General features: G+C 38.5%; 1 protein-coding gene across 1 annotated transcript; it reads right to left on the reverse strand.

Annotated features, from left to right (window-relative positions):
* Positions 1 to 1,119: 1,119 nt before the first annotated feature.
* On the reverse strand, positions 1,120 to 25,553 carry LOC109040137 (cyclin-dependent kinase-like 1). The gene is made up of 8 exons (XM_019055951.2): positions 25,400 to 25,553; positions 17,759 to 17,948; positions 9,668 to 9,953; positions 7,657 to 7,764; positions 6,804 to 6,893; positions 6,314 to 6,453; positions 3,427 to 3,573; positions 1,120 to 2,371 (listed from the first exon to the last, which is right to left on the reverse strand). The coding sequence occupies exons 1-8, from the start codon at positions 25,540 to 25,542 to the stop codon at positions 2,270 to 2,272; spliced, it is 1,206 nt and encodes a 401-aa protein (XP_018911496.2). The 5' UTR covers positions 25,543 to 25,553; the 3' UTR covers positions 1,120 to 2,269.
* Positions 25,554 to 27,071: the final 1,518 nt, after the last annotated feature.

Consider the following 27,071-nt stretch of genomic DNA (forward strand, 5'->3'; position numbering starts at 1 on the left):
TGATGGTGTTTTTCATTTTTTACAGTCACCTTTCCATTCCATATTCCGTTGCATATGCAATATTGAATTGCGTTGTGTGACATAGTTATTCCAACTGTAAGCTCTATACAGTTCTCTAAAAGTATCGATAAACAGAATGTTCGCAACGAACACCTTAGTATACGATTCTTTACCATAGCTTCGAATGAGAAAATATCGATAATCGATTATTCACGCGCCTCGCCACTGCCGTGTATGTATAAGATAGGACGACGAAGCTCCTTCTATTTTTGGCATATGCAACCCGAACATTTCGGACAAGCAGGCATTTTCGCAGCCAGCCCAAACATTATTACAAATGCCACATAGCTTCCGTGACACAATTTTCCTCACCGAAATGTCAGTTCAATTTTGTTGAACCACTTCTAGGAACACCACGAAGCTCTAAATTAAATCCTGAGCAGGTATCTCACTCTAATAGATATGCTCCTAGCCACGTGGGACCATTCGTGTCCACATAGTTTTTTGTCTCTGATATAACGTAATACCGTTGTTTCTTCCTCGAGAAAAACCCAAAACTTACCTTAAGAACATTGATACTGAATTATTTCATTTAAAGTTGTTTTTGAAATTTGTACCTCCTCAAACGACATCATTATTATTGCTGATTCTACTCCTAAACATCGTTTCCTTTGAGATGCATGTTTCCGCTAATAAATTAAAAGGATGTATCCTTATTGTGACGTAGGCCCTGAAGTGCATCTATTTTTGGGGGACTCTGGGTCCATGTTGCAAAAGAGATAGTTCCTTTTGATTTAAATACGCCCAGACAAAGGCTGTGATCCCAGGAACTATGTATATTCTTTCAAGGCATTTAAGTCATGCGTGACCAGTGACCATATGCCTTTTTTTTTAGCCTATTTTTGATCCTCTTTAACCCTCGTAATATATATTCTTGTAACCATTCGATGACTGATAAAACCCGCGATTTGTTCAAATATTGAGAGTTCATTTTGTAAGATTAATCTGGAGATATCTCCTCCAAACCCATCAGGATATCAATTCTAAAAATCATCATTGAAACTCCCCTGATCAAGGATGAAATCATCAGAAATGAACTTTAAAAACATATTAGTAACTCTTAAAAAAATATTTTATTATAGATACACAACTTATTTACATTTTACATGTTTAAAAAAGAATCAATAAAAAAGCGCACATATACAATTAACATAACATGCCTATGTAATATTTAAATGCTTACGTCAAATTACGTCCCCTTATTTTGAATCTAACGGTGGCCAGGTTAGATTAATTTAGCTTTGGATAGGAAACGTTAGAGAATTGAATGTAAGAAACGTCTTGTTCACTGAGTCAAGGCCTATGAGGAGGCGATAAATTTAAACCATGAGTGAAGTTTATTAAGCGTTAAATTTTTAACAAAATGAACATAAATTTAGGGTTTACGCGTCCACAAGGTGTTTCCTACCATTCATTATGATTGAAAATATGTTTCTCGCCAAACGAGCTCAGGTAGTCATACTGGCTTAGGCCATTTGAATCGTCTTATAACGTTGTCAGTGAGTACTCTAGTTTAGATATATTTGGTCAGTTTACATTCACAACACTAATACAAACTTATCAGACGTAGAAAACATTGTTGGGAATGCTTCTTGAAAGAGATTCTTAGTTTGGAAATCAAGCACACATTAACATTACAGAATGCAAAGAGCAAACATGTTAACATCCAAACAAATAAGCAAATTATAAAATGGAAATGGAGTTTTATCACATTTCCCGACTGATAACAACATATTTTTGTGATATCAATGGATATAACATAATTTACACGGCTATTCATCTTTTCTAAATACCTTCCAGATATTTAAAAATTGCGAGCACATTTTTTGTGAGATCATTAGGTATAACATAATGTACATCGCTATTCATCTTTTTTTAATACTTCCAAATCTATTAAAATGGCGAACTTGCTAAGTTTATGATAGTGTAAACTTTCAAAAGCCATTTTGTAAATTTATGTCAGCGAAGACTGGATATTAAACCATTTCAACACCTAAACAGGGATCATCGTCTCGTAAAACACCGCGCCAGCCACCTCTGAATTTTCTTTGATCTTCTGAAACTTCTTTCATTTCGTCGAAATTTGATTTAGTCAAAAGACCGCAAACTTGATCGACAACGCTTTCAGTATTGCGATTTAACAGCAAACCGTTAACCTGCAAAACTCATCCTCGAGACTGGATTGTTAAAACCGAGTTAGTGGCGGTAGTCAAATGGTCGGTAGAACTGCAACTGATGAAACTTGGTGGATGCCAGCAGTTGGACTGCGTCCATTGTGGGCAAGGTGAGGTAGACCAGGACCCAGTTTTGTCTAGAAAAGAAAAAAACTTCATAATTGTGACATTTCTCCTTCCTAGTTTCATACTAAACGTCAAAGGACGTCAATTTTGAGGGACTGAAGTTTGGAGTTGAAAATGTGAGAAAAGATCATGAACATTATTTTCTACTAATTCACAACATTTCAATATAGATAATAATTTGTTGAGCAAGATTTTAATGGACCCGGAGACAAGATGCTGAATTAGGAACCGCAATGCATGTTTCCTCATCTCAATTTTAGGTAGAATACGGTGGAAGCATTAAACATTTCCCAATGGAGATGTTACATGTGTGAGGAACTTGCGATTTGACTGATGATTCTTATGTAAAAGTTTGCGAGAGACACGATGGTGCCACTGGTTTTCTCTGAAAGCAACTCCCAAGCTCAAAAATAGCTCTCAAGTTGAGGCCAAAATGCAGGGGATATCCCACCCTACCCTGAGAGTCCACGTCTACATCAAGCCAAACTCTCCATGCGAAGATAGGGAGCAAATACATTAGCAGGGTTGCCGTGTTTTCAGTTTTGGAGTCCCCAAATAAAGTGGCAGCCCTTTCAGTGTATTTGCTCCCTATCTTTGCATGAAGAGTTTGTCTTGCTGTAGACGTGGACTCTCAGGGTAGGGTGGGATATCCCCTCCATTTTGGCCTCAACTTAATGAGAGCTTTTTTTGAGCTTGGAAGCTGATTTCAGAGAAAAGGCACCATCGTGTTTCTCACGAACTTTTACATAAGAATCAACAGTCAAATCGCAAATTCCTCACACATGCAACATCTCCATTCCGCTCATAACGCAAGAATCGTATGCCCCCACTTATGATTTAGTCTCGAAACTTCCTGACATTTTTAAAGTATTCTGCGAAAAGTATTGAAAAAAAACATGTGCCATAGTGATTACTTTCTTACATTGTCTGGTAGCAAATTAGAGTCGTTTTTCATTTCACTCGAGTTCCTCATTTACCCTGTATATCCTTGGGAGAAGTTATCCGGCCAGGTTACTGCCTGTTTACTTTCCGAGTAATAAATTAAAGTAATATATTCCAGACTTACCCTAGATTTTTCCCTGCTGTTTCTCCTTGAGCTTAAAATTGGTTCCTCGGTGATCAACGCTGCGTCAAACAATAACTCATCAAAGTAAGGATGATGCAGTAATTGCTCACACGACCATCTCCGTAAAGGATCTTTATCTAAACATCTCTGCAACAAAAAATCGAGCATCAATTAAATTTAATCGTGAACTCTTTGTCAGCTTCCTAATGGCGGTCAACCACTGATTTAAACTCGAAATGAACTAAATTCAAAGTTCTCCGGCGGCAAAATAGTTTATTAAAAAGAAATTAACTTCAGTAACTTATTACATATGAACTGAGAAACGCAGCAAGTTTCGTTTTAAAGAAAATAAGTTAGGGGCAATTTTGAATTTAGTCAGCCGTAAGTTTTCTCCTGTCGAAACTTTAATGTAGATGAAAATATTCTGAACGTGAAAATAGTGGGTGAGCTTTATTCTTAACATTCCGACTTCAAATCTTTTTTTCTTGGTTCTACTTTGATGCAACTCGGTACGATTTCGTGAAACTCTGTCCATACAATATACCCAGTCAGTCAGCAATATTTTATAAAACAATTTGAGGTTGGGTAACTGGGCAGGAGTTCGGAGAAAAATGTCAAAATTTCAACTTCATGATTTTTTTCCCATCATTATATTGACAGTGGAGGCTACTTTTAAATTTTTTTTAGTAAGTACAACACCTTGTCTAAATGTAGGAAGAGTCAAAAGTCGAATTTCATCTTTCAATTTTTTCCCACAAATTTTCAAAAATTTCCCGTTTTTTTCACCCAGTTACCCAACGTCGTGGGGTAACTGGACTACCCCCCCTTAATTTTTGAGGGGGGCATTATTTTTAATTCTCATTGGCCAGAAAGTGATGTCCTGCTCATGAAGGTTTAAGAAAATGTCATTTGAATGTATATAAACATGTTTAAGTGGTTAAGAATGATGTCGTAACAGTTAGCGGCAAAAAAACCCTCAAATCTGAGAATTGAATAACGGTAAAAAAAAATTGTTTCCTTGTAGATAAATGCTTAGAACTTTCTGTATTACTACTTATAAAGTAGTATTGTATACCAGGACACTGTTTGGCCACTTTTAGTGAGATTAAGCATGATACATTTTTAAAAAATGAAAAAAAATTAAGCCGCAAGGCTGATCTGGGATAGAGTCAGGCGCCAAAAAGTTCCCTTAATTTTTAAGGGGGGCATTATTTGTAATTCTCATTGGCCAGAAAAGAATGTCCTTCTCATGAGGGTTTCAGAGAATTTCATTTGAATTTATATAACCATGTTTAAGTCGTTAAAAGTGATGTCATAACAGTTAGCGGCAAAAATGTAATTAAGTAATGCTTAAGTTATGCTATAATTGACTTAAGTTAGAAGTTTAGTGTGCTGGGAACCCTGATTATTGGTCTTTGGCACTTAAAAGTCCACAATAGTCAATTAGTTTTGACATTTTCAGAAGTAAACAAACACCGAAGCACAGCAACCTTGCAATGGGTAACTGGGCAGGTGCCACCACTGCCACCTGCCCAGTTACCTTGGGGTGGGTGCCCAGTTACCCCACAAAGGGAAAATTTTCAAGGTAACTGGGCATCAACCCTTTGCAGCCAGTATTTTCATCCAATTACGTTGTAATTACTCACGCATTACACAAATACATCATACATGAAGAAGAATTGTCAAAGTTGAATAAAATACTTGCTGGGAGTGAGATATGAGGCTCTTTTCGGGACCACCTCCGGCGTTGTTTTGAAAAAAAAGCTGTCCAATTTTCGGCACTTCACCATTCACCATAAAATTTTTTTTTGAAGTTATGTTTACATGTTCTAGATGGTTTACGTCATAATGAAGGTATGCCAACAGTGAAAACAATTTTTGCACTAATCTGGTAGAAATACAGAGGGTACTGCCCAGTTACCCCACCGCCCAGTTACCCAACCTTCGTTTGACAATGTAAATACTCCCGGTATGATTTATAGTGTCCTCTCTTTCTTGAAAACGTTCGAAAGCAACATAAATAAACCTGTTAAGGTTAGAAATCGTCTGTTCGATTCAAAACGTAAACAAGCATGATATTCGTTGGAGTCGTCAATCTTCTATATTAAATTGCGATTAAAGCGTTCCGCGTTCAGTTTATATTTTACGAAAATCTGTGAACTTACTGCTTACTTCTATAGTTCGTGTTCTCCCGTAATTTCAAAAGAATATCTCAAGCGTTCGGACGAGATATGTTTATTCAGTGTGAACATTCGCTACCGTTTCATGTGTGAGTGTGTGTCTCTCTAAAGGATAATTCTGTCTACTTGCACATACCTATGGGATATTCCTTTCCTCTGTCGTTCATTTGGAACCGGTCAGTTGATTTTTACCTCTCATCTTTTAAGAAATCTTCTTTTACTGAAAGTATTGTCCAGTTATCATTCGCTGAGCCGTTTTCTCCTCTCTCAGTTTTGAGGTTAGGTTGACCCAACCCTACCGAACGCGAATTAGAGTAGCGGAATTAGTTTCCAGCACTAATAGTGGTTAGTGTACAGAAACCAAAAATCATGTGTGTCCAAATCACACAATTTGAGTTAGTGTATAGAAACCATTTTTAGTCATCTGACGCTAACTCATTTTTTTCATTTTTAAATAATAATTTTTTAAAAATATTTTTAAAATTTTCCTTGCAAATATTTTTAAAAATTTTCCTTGGAAATATTTTTAAAATTTTCCTGAAAATTGATTTTAATCATAAATAGCCAGGAAATGATTCCATTTATCATGAACTACCTATCATCCTTTTTGTGGCAAACTCTGAAGTCTGGAATTCAGGAGATCAAATAAAGTATTTTCATTTCTGCAGTGCAGACCTACTTAGAGAAACTTTTGCAGCTATTATTACCTGTAAAAAATCTAGAACTAATCGGTCATCCGTCGGTATCTTATTTTCCAAAGGGTCTAGAGTATCTGGAGTTGGCAATGTGATACCGCGGAAAAATTCGTTTGTCCTGAATACGTGCATATGCCTTGGAGTAAGATCACCTGAAATCATCAATGGGTTTTGCATAAGAACTTATAAGCCATGAAACGAAAATGTATGCTCGGTTTCAATCCGACATTATTTATTTCTCTATGAATGATTACTTCCTTCATTCAAAATGTTTCAGGCAAAATTAATCAACTCCGAAGGAAAAAATAATATGTCGTTTAAACAACTAGCTCGCACATTCTCAGTAAAGTATTTACTATGAGTACTTCCTCAAATTAAGAGTATTTTTTTCTTTCTTTTAAAAAAAAGTATATAACTTATTTCTTTATAATTAGAGTTGATTTTAGCTCGAATTTTTTGAGGCTCAAAATTTTTGTGCGATCTGTGGCGAAAATTTTCTTACCTAGAGTTCTACGAATTAAATAAAGCTGGTCCACATCTGACTTTCCTGGCCACAAAGCGGCTCCTCTCAGAAGTTCCGCAAACACACAGCCTAGAAAAAATATCATCAGAAGAGGTTGTCAATACTTACATTGGGATTCAAAAGGGGTTCCGAGGAATTTTCGCTCGATGAAATTCTTTCCCCTTTGATTCAAGGGCAAAAAGAGACAAGTCAAGACAAGAGAGACAAGTCAAAATGGCTCTATTCTTTTGCACTTCTCGGTACCTTTTGTCTTAGAGTTTCAATGGGTCATACTTTGAAAAAGAAAATTTCCGCTGTGTTCAACATGTTACAAGAGACACCTTGAGGACGAGAAACGTGTCTTTTAGAGGTTTAATTATTACCTCATCTCGTGGTCCATCATCATAAAATCACAGGGATAATTTACATACAATTTTTTAAAAATAAATTGTTATTATTGAGTGCGTAAAGAAATCGCACTGAAAAAGATTGGTAGAACTTACCATTCCTTCGCGCTGCATTTCACACGGCGTCAATTCAGAGTCAATTCTGTCAGAAGGTAACCATTCCTCCGGCAGAATCGACTTGAAGATTGTAGAATTTACCATCACTTCACGCTGTGTGAAATACAGCGTGAAGGAATGGTAAATTCTACCAATCTTTTTTTTTTTAGTGTGAAGATAGAGGGTCGGAGACGGGAACGTTCCAATGCTAGTATACGCCCTTTGAGCCTCTTTTTTTATTTAAGGGTGCGTTTTTCATGTTGGTCAATGTCTTACAAAAGTGCGCAATTCAGTATTTTTAAATAGTAAGATATGTAAAAAAAATCATGTATTTTGAAAATTCAATTTACCTATCGCCCAGACATCGACAGGCGTGCCATACTGCGTATCTCCTACCAGCAACTCAGGTGCTCGATACCATCTCGTTGCCACGTAGTCGGTGTAATCTTCTCCAGGATCTGCAATACGTGAAAACATAAGGCTTGTAAGGCGTGTAATACAATTATTTCAACTCCTGAGCACCTAAAATTGCATAATCGGTGAATTGAAGGAAACTGTATTTGTTTTAGTTTCTTCCTCGGGTTGGGAGTCTCCTGGCGCAATTTCCTTAGAACTTCTATCGATAAGAGAATCTGACGTCACGTTTTGGTACTGTCAGAGAGAAAAAGCATACCTAGTGAATATCATTTATCTTACATTTAGACAATCGAGGACGCGAACGAAGAAACCCGTACAAATCGAACAGTCGCCCTTTTTCAGAATCATGTTATGCTATTAGAATAATACTGTAGATAGCAAAAAGCAACTAAATCTGACAGAATACCGAGGTTTCACGTCCATTTGTAATGAAGGTATCGTTCTACGAAGAATATTTGGACTGACGTCATACATCGTGGTAGGAGCATACCTTGAATGAATGATTTCTCCACCCTTGGATTTATCAATCATTGATACACACATGATTACGTGTTGTTCGACATGAGTAAATAATGATTCATTATTTTTAATGAACCAAATATTAACTAATAATTAAACAGGTAGGGTGATGGTGCCTTTGTAGTTTGTATTCAGTTGAGAAGCTGTCTCACATGACGGGGACCAATTTCAATTTTGCGGGGAGTTGTGTAACTGAGGTGACTCATTTGTACCAAATCACATGTTTTGCCGTGAGGTATTTTTTGAAGCGGGAAGTTAAAAAATTCGCAAATTTCTTGCACAGATCCTGTTATTAATTAATTAGTTAGTTAGTTAGTATATTCTGAGACATTCAGCGTCACAGGCTATTAACGTCTTTACAGAGAATTTTGAAAATGGGAGTATATACGAAAATTTAGATTTTTAAATTAAGAGAGGTGAAGAGTTTCAGAATTTTGGTAGTAATATTCCTGAAATTATTAGAAGTGAGTTTTGGAACTTCCTGATACGTGCATTTTTTTTAGTCCAATTTTTGGGTCAATTCGTCGTTCCTGAGAGAAAAGAATGTACCCGCTTTTCAAAGTTGCAAGATTGCCACTAAAACTTTTATTTTTACTTTAAGCCTGAAGAAACTTTTCAAATGACAATTTCAGAGATTTTTTCTAAGGCACATACAAAAATCAGCAAGATTTTGAATAAAAATGGCCCAGATATCCTTGTAAAAAATTCAATTGTTTGGGTAAATTTTGCAACCTGGGAATGGAGTTACATTCTTCCGTGAGAGGAAGGACGATCTTTGTAAGAGAATACTCTTCATTTCGCTCCGGCAAAAACTTGCAAGAGACTTATTTGGACCACGTTTAGCAGAAAGGAACCAAGCCACATCAGATATTGTCAAATTCACTGGGCAATTTAATTTTTCACAAGAGAACGTTTGTGCGGATTCCTTTTAAACCTTTAAAGAATTTGCTTCGCACTATGCAGAAAATTCATCGAAATTTGCACACAAATCCGCAAAACCGTTTTCATGTATAAAATTAAATTGCCCAATTGGATTTGGCAATACCTGATGGGGCTTAGTTCCTTTCTGTTAAACGCGGTCCAAATAAGTCTCTTGCAAGTTTTTGGCAGAGCGAAATGAAGAGTATCTTCTTGCAAAAATCGTCCATTCTCACACGAAAGAACGTAACTCCATTCGAAGGTTGCAAAATTTACCCAAACAATTGAATTTGTTAAAAGGATATTTGGGCAATTTTTGTTCATGATTTTGCCGATTTCTATACGTGTCGGAGGAAAAATCTCTAAAATTTTCATCTGAAAAGTTTCTACAGGATTTAAGTAAAAATACAATTTTGCAAAATTTGGCAATAGCTGATGTGGCTTGGTTCTCCTCTGCTTAACGCGGTTCATTTACTGTTGAAAAAAAAAAAAGTGAATGTAACTTACTCATAACCCTGGCGAATCCAAAATCACAGAGTTTGACGATCCCAGTTGACGTCAGAAGAATATTCTCGGGTTTGACGTCACGGTGGATGATGTTGTGTCGATGGCAGTAGGCCACTCCGCGGAGGGTCTGCCACGTGATGCTCTGCGTGAGGTGCTTCGGGCAGCCGTGCGTCTGTCTCTCCAGCTCGTGCAGCACCGTGTGGTCGCAGTACTCGAACACCAAATGTAGCTTCCGTTTCCGCCGGAAAACTTCGATTAAATTCACCAGATTCGGGTGTTTTAAACTCTGGTCGAAACAGAAGAAAATGACGGTAAAAAGAGCGGATACAAGAACGTAAAAAAAAGAAGACAACAAATTGACGTTCTCGGCCCCTGCAAAAATTTTATTGGTCATGTTTCGGCCGCTCCTTTAGAAACTCATTCAAAGTAATGGATTCCGTCCTGCATTACGGCAACATTCGAAAAGTTGCTACTGCGAGGACTTGATGATATCAACGCTATGATATTAAGTGTAAATGAGCCGAGGAAATCCCCTTCAAATTGGCGGATACTTCCTTGCACAACTGACACGTTCGAATAGTTGCCTCCTCACGGGCACGGGTAATATGCTCTGCTGCCTGTTGTGTTTCTACCGCCCCTTAATTCCCCTATATGTAAGAATTCTCTGATCATTAATATCAGCATATCTTAGACGGAGTGATGCATTTCCCTCGGATTTGTTTTGTTTTTTGATTAAGTTTTGTTACACTGAAAAAAAGGTATTGTTACATTTACTGTAAGTGCACTTGATTTTTAGCGCAATGATCAATTTAGTGAAAATAACCATAATTATAGTAGTATTCACCAGAACTCTGGTGATACTTACCGTAGAATTGCAAATGCTGCCGTAAAGTCTAGTGTTCATTACCACACTCGGATCACTGTGTCAGAGTATGGTAAAATCCACCATATTTTTTTTTCAGTATAATATAATTTTTCCCCTAAATTATGACGGTTTCTTCGTATTCTTCCATCGCCTACCGTTTGAATGAAATTTTAAAAAATTAAAACTTGTAATTTCTGGATACTTTAGATGAAATTGCGTTTTAAATTCTCTAAATATATTAAAGAAAAGTATTCTCACAATTCTGTGAAAATTAATACATTGCAATAGGGAATTTTTAAACGTCTAATGGCTCATACGGTGTTCATCTCTAATGCGGCCGTGTATATTTCAAGCTAACTTTGTAAGCGCGCAGTCGATTCCTTCCTTGACACGGGTCTCTCGCCGCTGTTAGGCTTTTGTTCAGTCATTTACAAAGAAATGGATTTCCCCTTTGTCTCAGCAAATAAAAAGGGGTGCCTTTTTCGTGGGGAAACAGTTAAAGCGGTTGCGTGTTGGATGCGTTTTTACAATGGAAGGGGTTTAAACAACATTGATTCATGCTATGCCCTCACGCAAATCTACCGTCGAAACGTGCGATTGGTCGCACGCCTCGACATTGGAATGACACAACTTTGGAGGTTTTAGGACTATCGAAACCATGTCCAATAATCGATTCTTCGAGACTTAAGTTGCCATTTTTCACTCAGAAATGCTTCATTTAACAGTTTGATAACATAGTAAAAATAGTAATAATCTGTTTACAGTAGGTTTCGAAGCCCACTCCTTGCGCGGTCTCAGATGTATAGTTGTCAAATTTAATGGTGAAAAGCATATTTCATATTCAAGCGGGGCTTTTTTTACTATCTGTTTGGCAGCCATGCTTGGCCATTTCCCTTGAAATATCAGTTTCGTGGATTGTTGATCTGATAATCACCTCTGTTGATGCCGCGTCGCTATGTGCAAAGCTCGTGGAAACCCGAAATCAAAAGACATCCTCAAGTCTTCGGCCGACGCGGTATGACACTTCCGGGACAAATTCCCTCGCAATATGGCGACGACACAAACAACCGAAGATACATTCTTGGTTTCATTTTTATCCTTCGTCAAAGAACCCTTGGTCAATGGTAAAGGTCTCCATAAAAGCCAAGAAATTTTCCTGGCAAGATGAAGCACTGGGGAAAATGACGTATAGCTGAATGTTATTAGAGCTCGTTCTAAGTAGTTATCCCCATCTCTTTGAGAAAATCTATAATTCGCTCAATTTCATTCAAACTTGGCATGGAAGACCATATCTATGGTTCCCTTATGCACTTCAAAGGCGATTTAGGTATACGCCAAAATTTTTTTTGGGGAGGAGGCTAAGGGCCAAACACAGGGTGGCAAAATTTCATGAAAAATAAAATCTAGAAATTCACGTGAAATATTTCATGGAATTTCAAAAATTCATGAAAGATATTGAAACATATCGGTTTGTTTTCATGTTTTGCAAAGTGTAAAAATTGTGACTTTCTTCTGTTTTTGTGTGGTGGAATGCGGGTTTCATACTCTAGCCCCTGAAAAATATTAAATATTTCACAGCTTCTTGAAATTTCATGAAATATTTCACTGAAATTTCCAATCTTCCATTTCTTTCTTAAGTTTCATGCCACCCTGGCCAAACATGATTCTTATCAATTTCACACGGAAGATTCACTTTAAAGGACTGTAAATTTTGAAAATGTGCCTATTTTTCAGTGTTGTCCCTTTATTTAGAGAACTGAGCTACTCACTAACCGCATTTTAGGTTCTGCATGGGTACTTTGCCTTACACATGCCTCCTCTCCTAACCAATCTCCTACCGGAAACGAGCACACAGCCCAACTTATTTCAAGTTGCATGTGGAAACACAATTGGAGAGCGCCACTCTCTCACGGTATGAGCTCAATTTGTTCGGCGTCATTCAATTACTTTTATATGACAAAATGAACAGCCAGCCCAAGCAGTCGCGGAATCAATGGCGACGAAAGAGGTAAGCCTTAGGCACCGGATAATAGACATTTGCCCCAGATCCACTTCAAAGAACTCCCAGACCGTGTCAATAGGTGGCAAATGTAAACTCGCAAACCGCCTTGCCACTTTTCCCAAAAACCCACCTCTTTTCCAATAACCCATGCGGCAAATATGTTGAAAAATATTTCGGAAACACTGTTCTTAAACCATTAGCGTACATTAAAAAAAAGTTCAATAAATCCGAACTAGTTAGGATGGTTTGGAACCAGGTTTCGATCGGTACTTACAACCGAATTATTCGGTCTGTTCGACCAAACGGTCCGGTTCAGCGGACCGAACAGTTTGGTTGAACAGATCGAATAATTCGGTTGTGCGGACCGAACAAAACTTGGTTCCATATCATCCTAACTAGTTCGGATACACCGAATTTTTCTTTGGTGTGCAAGAATATTATAATCAGCTGATAGAGAACCAAAACTTTCCAGACATTTGTACAGCTATAGTTCAATAAATGAATAAGAGCCATGAATTGGATCGATATCTGGTAGAGGGCGTAACTCCAAAAAAATTTCTTTTTTTAATGTTGACCTTTTGAAGGGATTTTACATTTCTGAGTGGCTTTTTTTTCATTATTTGTGTCTCTATCTAAAAGTTATACTTCCATGCACTACTTAAATAAAAAAAATGAGTAATGGAACCTTCAAAACTCACTCTGAGCATACTTATTTTACTTACAAGTTCCTCCGTTTTCCCTCTTTTTCATGAAAAAGGACATAAGTCAGAAACTTCAAATTCGCCTAAAAAGTTCCACAAATTTTTCCAACAAAAAAATTATTCCAGGACCTCCACCTCCACAGATGTTCACTCATCCTTCAAACATCCCAGAAAACTTTTAGTCATCCTTTTTCATGAGAAAATCCGATTTCTTACCATCTAATATAATATGGTTTTGAAGACCTATACCATATACCTCTCTACTAAAAACCGATTCGATTTCAGACTCTGTCGAGCGGTCCATCTTTCGTTCCGAATGTACACTTCAATTGAGTAGGTAAAATCAGTTGCGTGAATGATCCAGTATCGATATTTCCCGATTTGAAGCTGTGGTAAATTATCCATTATTAAGGTGCTCGCTGCGAACACCCTGTTTATCGATCCTTTTTCATAGGTTCACTGGGAAAAAAAACACATTGGATCTAGAGTCCAGACTTTTAAAAACATCGATAAGAAAAAATACTCTTGATTCAATCGGATTTTTGCTTAAATCAAAAGGAAATCCGCTCAAATTAAGAGGCTTGGTTCTTGATTTAAGCAAAAATCCGATTGAATCAAGAGTATTTTTCCTGTCGATGTTTTTAAGAGTCTGGATTCTAGATCCAATGTGTTTTTTTTCCAGTGTTTAAATGGCAGATCAATCGATATGTCGCAGGCAAATAGTAAAATTAGGCATTTTGTCAAATGCCTAAGCGAATAGTCAAATATTCTAACATAGATTGAAATTCTGATTCTTTTCCTAATTTCAGACAAAATAATTTATTGCTCCTGCAAGAAAAAATTATCAGTAAACATTTGCACACACAATTAATAGTATTTTAAACAATTTTTAGCTCCTGAACAGGCACTGATCTTGAAATTTTCATTAGGTCGCAAAATACAGAATTTTTGGAATTTCAACATTTAATGATATGAGAAGCAATTGAAGAGGAAGAGACAAGAAGGGTTCGTAAGTTTGATGAGTTATTTATCCAAAAATTGTGAATAATCGTGAGCTCTTCGCCATAAATTCACAAAATTTCGTAGACCATCAAAATTTGACTATCTGCCTAGGCATTTGACAAACTGCCTGATTTCACTATTTGCCTGCGACAGATATATCGCAAAACACGCCCCGCCATCGGGTAAAATGGGCCCGCCATGAAGCGGAAGACCCACATTAGGCTCAAACTCGGTTAGTAATGAAACGAGAACACTTCGGGCGAAGTGTGTTATTTCTCACGAATCGGGAGGAGGGGGCGATGTGGGAGGGGTGGATGAAATATCAGTCCACTCACAAATTCAGAAAATACTCATCAAAAAGGTGGAGAGCCTACGTCCATCCCCGTCATTGCGAAGACCTTGGGGCTGCATATTCGTTCCACTTACACGCTTCGCACCCCTTCCCCTCCCGCGTATACTTATCGATCATCCCCACTTTAAGCACGATGACGGCCGTATAACGTGCAGAAGGGAAAGTCTTGCCTGCGGACTGATTATTGAGATTGATAGACAAAGCTATAGAGAAAAGAGACGTAGAAAGTACGGAGCGATCCTGCACTGGAAAAAAAACACATTGGATCTGGAGTCCAGACTCTTGAAAACATTGACAAGAAAAAAGACTCTAGATTCAATCAGATTTAAGCTTAAATCAAAAGGAAATCCGCTCAAATTAAGAGGCTTGGTTCTTGATTTCAGCTTAAATCTGATTGAATCAAGAGTCTTTATTCTTGTCAATGTTTTCAAGAGTCTGGACTCTAGATCCAATGTGTTTTTTTCCAGTGTGTTGGTTGAAATGGGTGGTTCCTATAGAATAAGGGAGAAAATGATGGACTAACAATTGGGTCTCACGAGGGCTGAATTTAGTTAGTCTACTACATACCTCCTTTGTCGCATTGCAACCGCCCGCTTCCACTAATAGGATCCCTCCATATCCCTTTTGTCTTCTTTGTCTATAGCTCTGTCTATCAATTTCAATAATCGGCCTGGAGACCTTAGGGGCCGTTCAAACACTGCGTAAGGGAAGGGGCCGCACAGTGGATCGAGTTAAGCAGAGAGGTCGGACATGAAAAATTCAACTAAAACTGCAAATTTTAATGTTTATTTCGTCAAATTTTAAATTGAGGGGTGTCGCTTGAGGAAAAGTTTACAAGGAAACCAATGGAACCATTTTTAGAACCTCAAGGTCTTGTATGAACGGAGTTATGAGCTTTTAAAGTTTCCAAATTTTATCCGACCTCCTCTATTGACTCGATCCACTGTCGGCCAAGTACGTAACGCTCTAGGAGGGAGGGGGTCGAAGGAGAGCGTTATACGCCATTTTTGTACGTGTTAAATAACAGGGACCTACGTCACAAAAGCGTTATCAGGGGGTGTGGGGTCAAAAATGCCGAAAACGTGCGTTACGTAATTTGGGGACGGCTACGTAGCCATTTAAAGAGTAGGGGGCCTACGCTTGTCTTGCGGTATCTCACGAGCGGAGGAGGAGTTAAGCCATCCTGTATTACGTATACGTAATAATTCTATTTCGTTAATGCCTCCTTTAATAATTATATTTCCCTGTGAGAATAAGTTCTCCAACTATTTTTTCTGACTCTTTCCGTTAGTTTCTAAAAAATAAATAAAAAAGCGTTTGGGGGGGGGGGGGGTTGAGCCATAAAAATTGCGGTTGTTCCGGCTAAAATGTATAACTTTAACCCATTTTTAAACTTTTCTCTACGCGCATTTAAGTCCTTGCAGAATCAAATCCCGTAAGCTCGACAGTTACCTTGAGAATCCTTTTAATTATGTGAAATTAAGAAAAAATTAAATTTAATATAGTTACACTAAAAAAAGATCTGGCCGTGGAAGCCGTTATTACGGAGCTATTTAGAAATACTGTCCGTTCCGAGCGAGCAAACGTTTCTGGTATAGCGAGCCGTTGTTCCGGATATTGAGCTACAGTTCCAGAACCCGGAAATTTCGGCCTTCCCAAGCCTGAAACATACGGTATTAAACATCGGTATACGGCCGATTTGATTCGGCTGATTCTGACTAAATCCGTTCAATTTTTTGGGGTCATTCCAGTATTACGTAAGGGGTCGTTCATAGAATACGTAACGCTGAACTTCGGATTTTTCGGCCCCTCCCCCTCATAACGCTTTTGTGACGTTAGTCCCCTGCCTTTACATGTAAAGGCAAAATAACGTAACGCATAGCCCCTTTCCCCAGATCGTTACGTAATTATTTATGTACGGTCCCCACGGAACTTTGGGGAAGATGAAGATAAGGTCTGAGCTTGACTTTCGAGGTCTTATTTTGGGGGAAAGGAGTCAGACCAAGGTTGTGGCAAGTCCTCTACGTTTAAAAAAAAATAATATTTTCCACCAAAGTTAATTTTTTCCAGCAATTTTCATAATTTTCGGCGGTTTTTTTTTTTGGGGGGGGGGAAGAGGGGGGTCTGGGAAGGGATTGCAAGCCAGGCTTTTAAGTAATTCAGAACGGGAGTGAGAGGTTGGCCACTGGGTGGCTAACCAAGAGAAAGGAGTCGTAGTTACAGGGCCGGATTTAGGGGGTGGTCACTTGGGCCGCGGCTCATGGCGGCAAATTTGGGGGGCGACAAATTTTGCAATTGTTTTAAATGTAGGTATCAAGAAAAAAATCTGATTCAGAAAAAAAAGTACAAACGAGAAAATGCGACAAAATCTCTCATTTCCTGAGAGTATAGTAATTTCTAAATTTGTTGTCTTTCAGTGATATAAGAGACAGCACCTTTAATTAGTCGAGCTAAGAGAGAAATCAAACACACAATTTGGCTTGGAACGGCACGGCGCAGAGAGCAATGATGACGAGGACTTGAGATGAAAAGGAGAAGCCCTCGGCGCAGCGGTCGGCATGTAACACGCATCGGCGCCTACAAGAGTGCATGAATACCTCACGCATTGCGCCAAACACAGTGCGGTCAGCGTGAAACGCATAGCGCCTACAAGACCGCATAAATACTTCACGCATTGCGTCAAACACGCAGTGCGTTGCGTTGTGCGTTCAGCAGTGATCGGTATGAAACGCATAGCGCCTACAAGACTGTAGGAATACTTCAAGCATTGCGCCAAACACAGTGCGGCAATGTAAATTAAAATTATTAAAGCACATTCATGTTCGTTCTTTCTTAATTCTTTCGTTCATTTCTTATAAATGGAAGGTCTTGTCCACACAGAGATAGGTTTACGGAACTTAACTTTTGCTAGTAGTGTTGACTGGGCATTCGCAAAAAATGTGTCCGACACGAGTGAACGCGTCTTATGCACCCCTCCCCCTCTGGTGCGTTCACTTGATTTTTTTTAGTGATGTTTCAAATCGAATGAGAAGGGGGCGGCCAAATACAGGCGGCACATGGGCGGCAAGAAAGTAAACCCGGCCCTGCGTAGTTAAACTAAAATAGCCTACGTAATACTTTAACAATCTTAAGGAATAGTGCATGTATTGGAGGAAACATTTGTACATACCTTTAGCAGTCTTATTTCTCTCAGGGCAATTTTTCTAATAAGAGGATCGTCCTCGGATTCCACAAATTTCTTTATTGCCACAAGTTGATTGGTTTCTCGGTTTCGACACTTGAAAACCACGCCGTAGCTGCCTTCTCCTAACTTTCCGATTTTTTCATATTTGTCCATATGCCTGGATGAAGCTCGGGACCTGGTGTTATGCCAACAGAACATGAGGCAACATTTTTAGAAAGAGCGTCAACTTTGGATAATTTGTTTCTGCGTTCGGTTAGTCGGCACACCCACGAATCAAAATATTCGACGACTTTATGTATTCCATTCCCTCACAAATATAAATACTTGAAAGATTTTTAATCCTGATATCACTGGTCAGTTAAAGTCGCAATGTCTGTGACTGGTTGAAAAGAAATAACCAACAAAGAACTTAGATTTGAGTTAAGGAAAAATTAACACGTTTCAAAGTCTGCTATTCATGTTTTATGAGAAAAGGAAGAGTAGAAATGAACAATATCATGACAATCTAATGAACAGAATTTTAAAAGAAGGTTTAATATTGGTCTTCATATAATAAAAGTACTTTCAATATTTACTTCTAAGAGTTCAGCTGATACAATCTTATTTTTTTATTTTTGTTTTTTGAGAACGATACGTGTTCTGGTGCGAGAATTTCAATACTGTTTACAGTACATTCTTGTTCCTAATTTTTTTCTTGAACGCTTAATAAAGCAAGATATTCATGTTTTCCGGACTAATCAGAAATTCTCTTGCGTGTACATAAGCCCATGTGATAACTCAATGAGGCAAACACGTTGCAAAGCTTCAAGAAATTTATATTTGCATGATTGCAAAATTGTCAAAAAAGCTTATACTGGGTTTCACGAGACATGTCAATATTATGTGCCAATTTTTAAGGCCAACGAATCGAATAATATCTTTCGAAACTGGGAGGTGCCAAGTGCAGCCAATCGGACGTGATTTAAAAATTGCACAAAAACTGGTTTATTTAAACACAATAATATTTTATTGCCGATGAATTTAATCATTTAAGCACGAAAGTTGTTACTTCTATAATCACGAGAATAATTTCGCACAGGGCTTCATCATTCACTTGAATCGCCAGCAAAACGAGGATAAGTTGTATTACGCCAAAACGAATCTCGTAATACAACAAATGCTTTCAGTTCAATATAAGTTGCTAAAATAAATTACAAGTAATAGGCAGAGGCTGAATAGAAACAACTGAAAAAATAATGGAGTAATTGTTCAAATAATCATCAAAATAAAATCAATTACTGACTTGAATTTACAGTCAAAACACATGGAGTACACTCGATATACTATCAATACAAGACCATCACAAAAACGAGGTGTTGATTAGAAATGTTGTGCTAGTTTTTTTCAAATTTACAAATTTCCATATGCTATATATGTAGGAAGGAAATTCTCTGAGGATAATAACGAAGTTCATTATTCAAGACAATTGTCCTTTGATTAAGGCACTGAGATCTATTTGTCTGCACATTTGATTTTAAAAACACATAACAGACGACTGTTTTCTGACACTGACGAATATATTTAGGGTTTCACACACGGTTTCCATAGACTTTCGACCAATTTTGTAAGAAATTAATGTTGCGAGTATGTTTCCACGTACGAGTTGCCGGCGAGAGTGCGGCGTGGAGACGAAGGCGTTGTTTAATGACTGTCTGCCGAGGGATCGATTGAGAGCAACGCCGGCCACCGTTGATGGCACCGTCTTTTCTTCGTTGAGCCGAGGCGAATTTCGAATGCCATCCGGCAACATCGACTGAAGAATACCCGGTGCTGACGTCATGTCGGTGGGCCATTTATCACCATTCGAGGTGCTGTCAGAAATTGCCATTGTTGCGCTCTTACATCACCTCGCCCCCGCTTTTCCCGTCATGTGTCGTTCATTCTTACAAAAGTGCGTTGCAATTTCGTGAGAGGCCTTTGCAGGAAGCATGAGCGGTCCTTTGAGGGCTCCCTGGAGCCCCATTAAGATTGCAACATGTGCCGTTTCGAAAATGGGACTATTTTAATGTGTAAGAGCTTATTTTTTACATGGACCGTTTGTAAGATCTCTTATCACCTTCTGGTCACCAAACCAGTGGTCAGACTCTGTCCAGCAGCCAATCTGCCAAGGTAAGTGTGTATGACTCTCGGTTCTCTTCAGGTCAAGTCCCGGTCAGCATTTGTTCTTTCTCGCAAACCAGTAATTAGACTGATCAGCAGATTGACTGCTGGTCAGAGTCTAACCACTGGTTTGGTAACGAGAGGTTGACAATAGATCTTACAAACGGCCCTTTTAAAATGTCCAAAATACAAACATAAAACACCAAAATAAAACAGTAGGCAAAAACAACTACTGGGTGTCAAAATCGTTGCTCCGTAGACATTGGTTGACGCTCGCAACACTCAATTTCAAACGACGTCTTCTTCCAAATCGCTGCTGTCAGATACAATATCTTTCAGAAACCCTACACTGCTGTCTTCCTAGTAGCATAAAAGTTACTTTCAGAAATCGTACGTATTTCTACCAAACGGAATTATAGACGAGTGGGAGAGATGGGGTGTGCTCTAGAAAGCTGCATAAGAAGCAATGTAAAAGTGGGCTTTTACAAAGGGGGCTTTTTTAAAGGGGGATTTTACATTCTGTCAAACGGAACTATGTGCCAACTGAATGCGGCACTTATGAGCCATGGGCATGGCAAAAGAGCCTTGTGGACAGGACTCATGAGTTAATGCTGCAGAAGGACGACTGCGGCGGCAGTTTTTTCGCCGCTGACGTCACTGGCGCTTTATAATTCCCATTCATTCTTATTGCCCTACAACTAACGAGCACACCCCTTCCTTCCCTCCTGTCTCTAGTTCCGTTTAGCAGAAATACGTCCACTTTGTCTCTGACCGCATGCAGTAGACAAACCGCTTTCGCCTAAGGCCATCCATCGGGAAGAATGATCACGTTAATTCTGCAGATTATAACTGCAGTTCTGTATGCACAGAGCGGAGTTCACGTTTACGTTACTGTCACGGATTTGCATCCGCCGACACGCAAATGCCAGAGGGCCCCGATGCAGGCGTGTGGTCAGAGCCGTTATCAACGTTCCGCCGTCAGCCCGCGGGATTTATGGCTGCCGACTCGAAAAAATAACCGCCGAGAGAGCGGGCGAAATTAGAGGGCGACCGCAGAACTAATGTGCGCAATTAGAAGTTTTTACCGGGGAATCGATGCGGGATGAAGGTCGAACGAAATTAAGTTTATCCCTCCCGAGCGGTGCATTTCAAGTTCACGTGAGAGTTATCATCTATGAACTTCCCTCCGTGTTTATTCCTTTCGTTTCTCATATCTCCAGCTCACAGAGTCATTCTGCCATGCTGAGGAAAAACGCCGCATGAACCTTCAGGCGTTGCCAAATTTCCTTTGATAAGAGAAGAATCCGCTGGAAAATTTATGAATACTTTTCTTCCAATTTTTCAGATAATTTTGTTCGTAGTTTCACCTAAAGTTCCTGAAAATTTCAAGGAAAAATATTCATAACTTTCCTAAAAAATAAACATTTTATCGAAGGAAATTTGGCAACTATCGAATGTTCATACGGCATTCTTCCTTAGCACGGTAGCATTGCGGTAGGGTTTCTCTCTCTGCTCGGCCAGTTGGAAAAAACAAACAAACAGAAGGCGGCTCTCTGGGGTCACTCGTGTATTACCTATAAGTCATTTTGGCCGACTTTTTGATCCCCCCCCCCCCCCCGAAACAATCCCACATTTATGGCAGTTACGGCACTAATGGGACAGTATCTCACCCTCTAAACTGAATGAGACTAGCCTGACTCCCACCTCCTATAATTTTCCAGAGAATAACAGGGAAGACCTACTTCCTCTCCCAAATTTGCAGATAATAACAGAGGAGGCCTGAAAATAGCTTAAAAAAATTGGTTGTATTGAAAACTTTTTTTCACGAAAAAGGGGGCAGTTATGATTTTGCTTGATCCCCTCCCCTGTTATGAGACTCGGGGAGGCATGTTCAGACCCCTCCCCTCTCTAAGTCGCATGCGTAATACTTGAATAGTCCCTCCGGTCTTTACCTAAAATCCCACAGGTTTGCATTGAAAAAAAGCTGGGGATTCGATAATTAAGCCTTATGTAATTTTTGCGCTTAATAAAAAAATGGCCTTGGTTTTCTGCAATTGGCTAATCTTCTGAAAACTCAAAATTTTCAAAGAGTGCCTTCTCTACTTGCCAAAATCGCGTATCTGTGGGTAATTGGATTTTACAGCGAGCTGGTCGCTTAAAAACAATTGATGGTGATTCTCGACTTTGGCGGCAAAATATAAATAACATTAGACACCCGGGTCAAAAAATGTTCTTGGCTCTTCTCACGCAACTGACTTTTCAACTGTCAACGGTCATTTGACAACTCTCTTTTCCTAACTAACTGATGTGGGTTTGACATATGGGTGTATGGGCAGACGATGTCTTTGACGTCATGATTTCTGATCTATTTTTGGCTGCTGAATCCGAAAATGGCCTTGCTTTCTTCGAATATGCAACTCATTATAATCCTGAAAAATTGGTTTTTCTCTAAAGAGCTCGAATTTTTGGGAAAATATCGATTATCCGGGGTTTCCTGAGCATTTGAAAAACTTAGGCCTCTTTCGAACAGCGCTAAAAATGTCTTAGGGATCTACCATTAAACCTAATGTGGCGGGGGAGGGGGGGGGGTTGCAGAGCTAAGCTGTTGATTAATATCCAAGATCTGAAGCTGATGGCTTATTTGCAATGTTTTAACAATTAGTTAACTTTATTTTAAATTGAGACAATGCAAAAGAAAAGTTAAGAGAAACAAAATTCAAACAGAATGGAGGCAAACAGAAAGAAGGAAAGTTTCCAACTTTTGCAAGAGAATTAAAAGTGACAATGTAAGAAAGATGAATGGACACAAGAGAGGTGGCTAGAAAAACAAGTAAAAAAGTAAGGTACGATCTCGTGTGGGTGATAGGAAATTAGGTATTTTCAAATCCGAAAAGAGCTGGTTGAAATCTTACTGACACATCGATCAATCGTCCTGGTGGCATTTTCTGAGGGGGCCGGTAATTACTATGTACGCCTGGCAGTTAGCCTGTAATCAATTCGTACATCGAAAAAAGTTCAAGCTCCATTTTTTTACTTGAAAAATTAATCAGCCTGGGTCGCAAGAGGACGTTGATCTCAAGGAATCATAGAGTTCAGAGCAACAAAAAATTTACAACGAACTGTTGCACTTTCAACATGCCAACCATATATCAGTCTCGTGTGGTAGCAAGATGTTCTTGCTCACTTGCGCATTTTGGCACTAAAATAGTCATAGTTAGGACATTTTGTCTCCATCCCTTGTTTACATCCCTCTGCACGGTCGTCCATAAATTACGTAAGGCACTTGGTTTGTCCATTTTGAAACCCTCCCCCTTACAGTAATGTCAATATAATAAATGCCAGGCGTGAGCTGACACAGATGCTAAAAGAAGTATATAGAAAGAAAGAAGGAGCGGAAAGAATAAGTAAGAAAGAAAGAAAAGGAAAGAGCGAAAAAAACCCCGCAAAACATGGATACTTTCCAGGAAAAATTCCTCGTCTTTTATTTTTCCTCTTTTCAAGCAAGCCGACGGGGCCATCAAAAGTAATTGCCTGCACTTCGTTCATTTGTAATTTCAAAATAAGTCAGAAAAGAATGGGATTGAAAATAATAATTATTTAAACTGTAAGCATTTGCCTCGACTAATATAGCTTATATGCTGATAAATCTGAATCTAGACACCCCCAAAAAAGATAGTCGGGTCAATTTAACCCAACTTGGGATTTCGTCAAAAGAAATTCCTTGACGTGACACAACTATCGTCAAAATACCAATTTTTAAACGAGCGCCGTCTAGGGCGATTGAGAGACCATTATAATTTTTTTTTTCCCTAAACGATTATTATTTGGACGCATCATAGCATATTTTAAGCGAATTTGTCACTATAACTTTTCTCAAACTTCAGAAATAAGAGGCACCTTGACGCGCGTTGGTTACGGCGCAGAGATACAACTATTCGTGCTTGATGGATGTCCGTGTCGCATCTGCGAAATTGAAGGCGCGATGGCGCGAAGCGTGGATTCGCAATGCTCAGCTCTATACTGCCAATGAAGAGTCACTCAGATTTGGAAGAAAAGTTAAAAATCGATGCTCATAAATGTTTCTCCTATCTTCAACTATTTTGACGCTCGATTTTCAATTTTTTTTTCGATGTGATGTCTGATTATTTTTATTATGTATTTGTAGACCTATACATGGATTACGTTTTATAATACGAAACCTCTATCTCTGACTCTTCCATAAAGCACGTATATCTGCATGGGGAAATCAATAGCATATGCGTTATTTCTAGAATGAGCCGGAATAGTGGTTCCTTTTTGCAAAATTTAATTCATATAATATAATGCTCATACACGCCGGCCCCATACAGCCTATGGGGTGAGATACGTGTTTTTGGCAAGCCTCATGTCAATTGAAAGCGGCTTGGGCATTTGGACATTTGTGGGCCAACATATTACTATTAATACACGGATGATGTTTATTAGCCTATCCCAAAAATTGACGGCGAAATCTACGCTTTTCACTGTCTTAACATCGTCATCCTATCAATTCTTCTTCCTTCAAATTTTCAGGAAATTTCTCCGCCTCTTTTATGCGATTCCAACACAGTAGAGCCCTTGGATGGTTTTTCTCCGAAAAATGATAAACTTTTTAGGAATAGATTGTTACGCAATACGCAATGCTTGAGTGACTTCCTTCCACCTCTTTCCTAAAATACCAAGCCCTTCGACCTTCAACGCGCTCGGTAAGTAATTATAGACGACCTCATAGCAAATATAATTGAAAAGAGGTATTTGAAACGAAAAAGTCGCTGCAATTAAAAATATGAAAAAATGTGTAAATTTTATACCCGACGACAAAGGCTTAGCATTGGTTACCTCCTTACACACGTGTTGCAATTAAAAAAAAATTAATTTTACGGAAATTAAAATTTGAGGCAACTTTCAGTCCTTCGCGTAACTAAACAACACATTTTGAAAATAAGTGTTCCAATTTTATTTCGAATGGATCTGTTCGACTACACGTTTGTTTTATTTACTCATGAAAACTGGAGGTGTAAAATTCCTCCTTTCATTTTCTTCGATGGGTTTCTGGATATTGTATGAATTAAAACAATTTGCTGCATGTTTTTCCCTCAAAATTTTACGAGGGTGACGAACTGTACCAAACCTGGAAATCAACTCCTTAGCACAATAAAAGTGTTTACAAGTAACACTGTTATAATGACAACATTTTAGAAAATTTAAAAATGACACCTTTCATTCAACTTGATTTCTATTTAATTTGTGTGCAAACTAGGCACATGATAACATTTCTTTCAGGAGATGATTTTTGCATTAAACTTGTTCTCTAAATTAGATTTCGAGGAAAAAACATGTGGCTCCTTCTTGTTCATTCAGACCTTGTCTAAGGTCCCATTCATGCTGGGAAAAATCCATTTAATAGAAAAAACATGAAAAAATAAAGAACAAAACAATCAAAATGTGTAAGAAATTGTAGAGAAATACCTTCTTTGAAGCAGAGGCAGGTTCGTGCCGAACAGCCAAAGGCGTCTTTCACTAAGCCATTTCTCCATTGACGAACTGATGGTGAGTGAACGGGAAAAATCAAAACAAATCGGTAACGTTCGTTTCCTCGGGCGCGTTGCCATACCATTCCGTTAGCTCCTTTCCCTCTTGAAAAGTAACTAAAACTTGAAGGCAACGTTACAACGTCGATCTATATAGACTTTATGCCATAGGTGCCAAACTTGCATGATAAATCATAGATTTCCCGGGGATTGCTGGCGGTTTTTACTTTTATTCCGTGCGCATTGGCGGTGGTGTTTGTGACTTGCGCTATTGACCTAGCTACGTTTGTTTATTTTCCCCGTAACCACAATCCACACAAGCTGGTCTCCTCGTATCTCCTCATTACTTATTCATATTTTTATGTTAAGCCGCCACTAATTGATACTGGGCCCTGATAAAGTTTAGTCTGACCCATAATACTTTTCTAGTTCATCCGCGCTTTGTTGGTTCATTGTTACTCAAGAACGTTCCTGAGAATAATATTAGTTTTCAAGAGAGTGATTCCTCATTATTCCGCGTTCCCGAAACGACGGAACGACGAAACGCCAAGAGAGCGTAACTCTATTTCAAGGTTGCAAAATTTACTCATACAGATTGATTTTCAACAAGGATATAAGTGTGTGATTTCTAATCAAAATTTGGTGGTGCTTGTGCGTGTAACCAAAGGAATAGTTCGTAAGATTTTCAGTCAGAAACACTCGAAAGCTTTCTAGTAAAAACAATATTATAATATAATATAATAATATATATATAATATAATATATATAATAAAACATTATTTTATAGAAATTTTGCAACGTTGAAATGTAGTTACGTTCATTCATGACAGATAAAAATGTTAGGGGTTGTACCCTAAAATTGTGGCACTACCCTTTGTTGGATGATATGGATAATTCCAATTAATTTTGGTTGTACCGCGATATTTGTGTTAGTAACCGAATCTATTGGGGGTACTACCGCAATTAATTATAGAGATGTTCAAGTTGGGATTCAACCTCTGCCTCTTTTTTCTCCGTACCTGATCTGCTGAACGACAAATTTGTTCACAGCTAGGCGAGCGTGTCATAAAAATGCACACTGCAGACTGATTATTAAAATTGATAGACAAAGTGATAGACAAAGAAGACGAAAATAAAATGGAGCAATCGTAATGGTTGAAGCGGGTATAGTTGTTTTAGACCAAGAGGAGAACTGATAAACTGCGTAATTATAGGGACCCTCGCGCCTCGTGGGTTGGTGTTAGTTAGTAAGTCTACTACTTTCCTTTTTTGGCCATTGCAACTACCCACTTCCGCATTAGGATCGATCCATTTCTTATTTTTCCTTTGTCTATCGCTTTGTTTATCAATTTCAATAATCAGCATGCTAGGAAACATGTTCAACCGTATGAATGGACATTTCGGTTTTCCATATCGATCTAGTTATTCGGATTGTCCAAGTGAAATTTCGGTTCGTTAGATTGAACGTTTCATTTGTGTGATCGAATTTAGGTTATCACACCGGCTTAATCGAACTGAATTTTTTTTTTTTTTTTTTTTTTTTTTTTTTTTTTTTTTTTTTATGAGCCAAATACTTCGGTCAATATGAAACACCTGAAATTCAGTCCATA

Source organism: Bemisia tabaci, chromosome 2 (assembly GCF_918797505.1).
Source record: "Bemisia tabaci chromosome 2, PGI_BMITA_v3".
NCBI classification, from domain to species: Eukaryota; Metazoa; Arthropoda; class Insecta; order Hemiptera; family Aleyrodidae; genus Bemisia; species Bemisia tabaci.

Bases quoted from the DNA above. Each gene is read 5' to 3' on its own strand.
- LOC109040137 (XM_019055951.2), bottom strand. From the start codon at position 25,542: ATGGCAACGCGCCCGAGGAAACGAACGTTACCGATTTGTTTTGATTTT. The intron at 9,954-17,758 runs GTATGTACAAAT...TGTTTCGACCAG, and splicing joins GAGAAATAAGACTGCTAAAG to AGTTTAAAACACCCGAATCT. The intron at 2,372-3,426 runs GTAAGTCTGGAA...TTTCTTTTCTAG, and splicing joins ACAGCAGGGAAAAATCTAGG to ACAAAACTGGGTCCTGGTCT.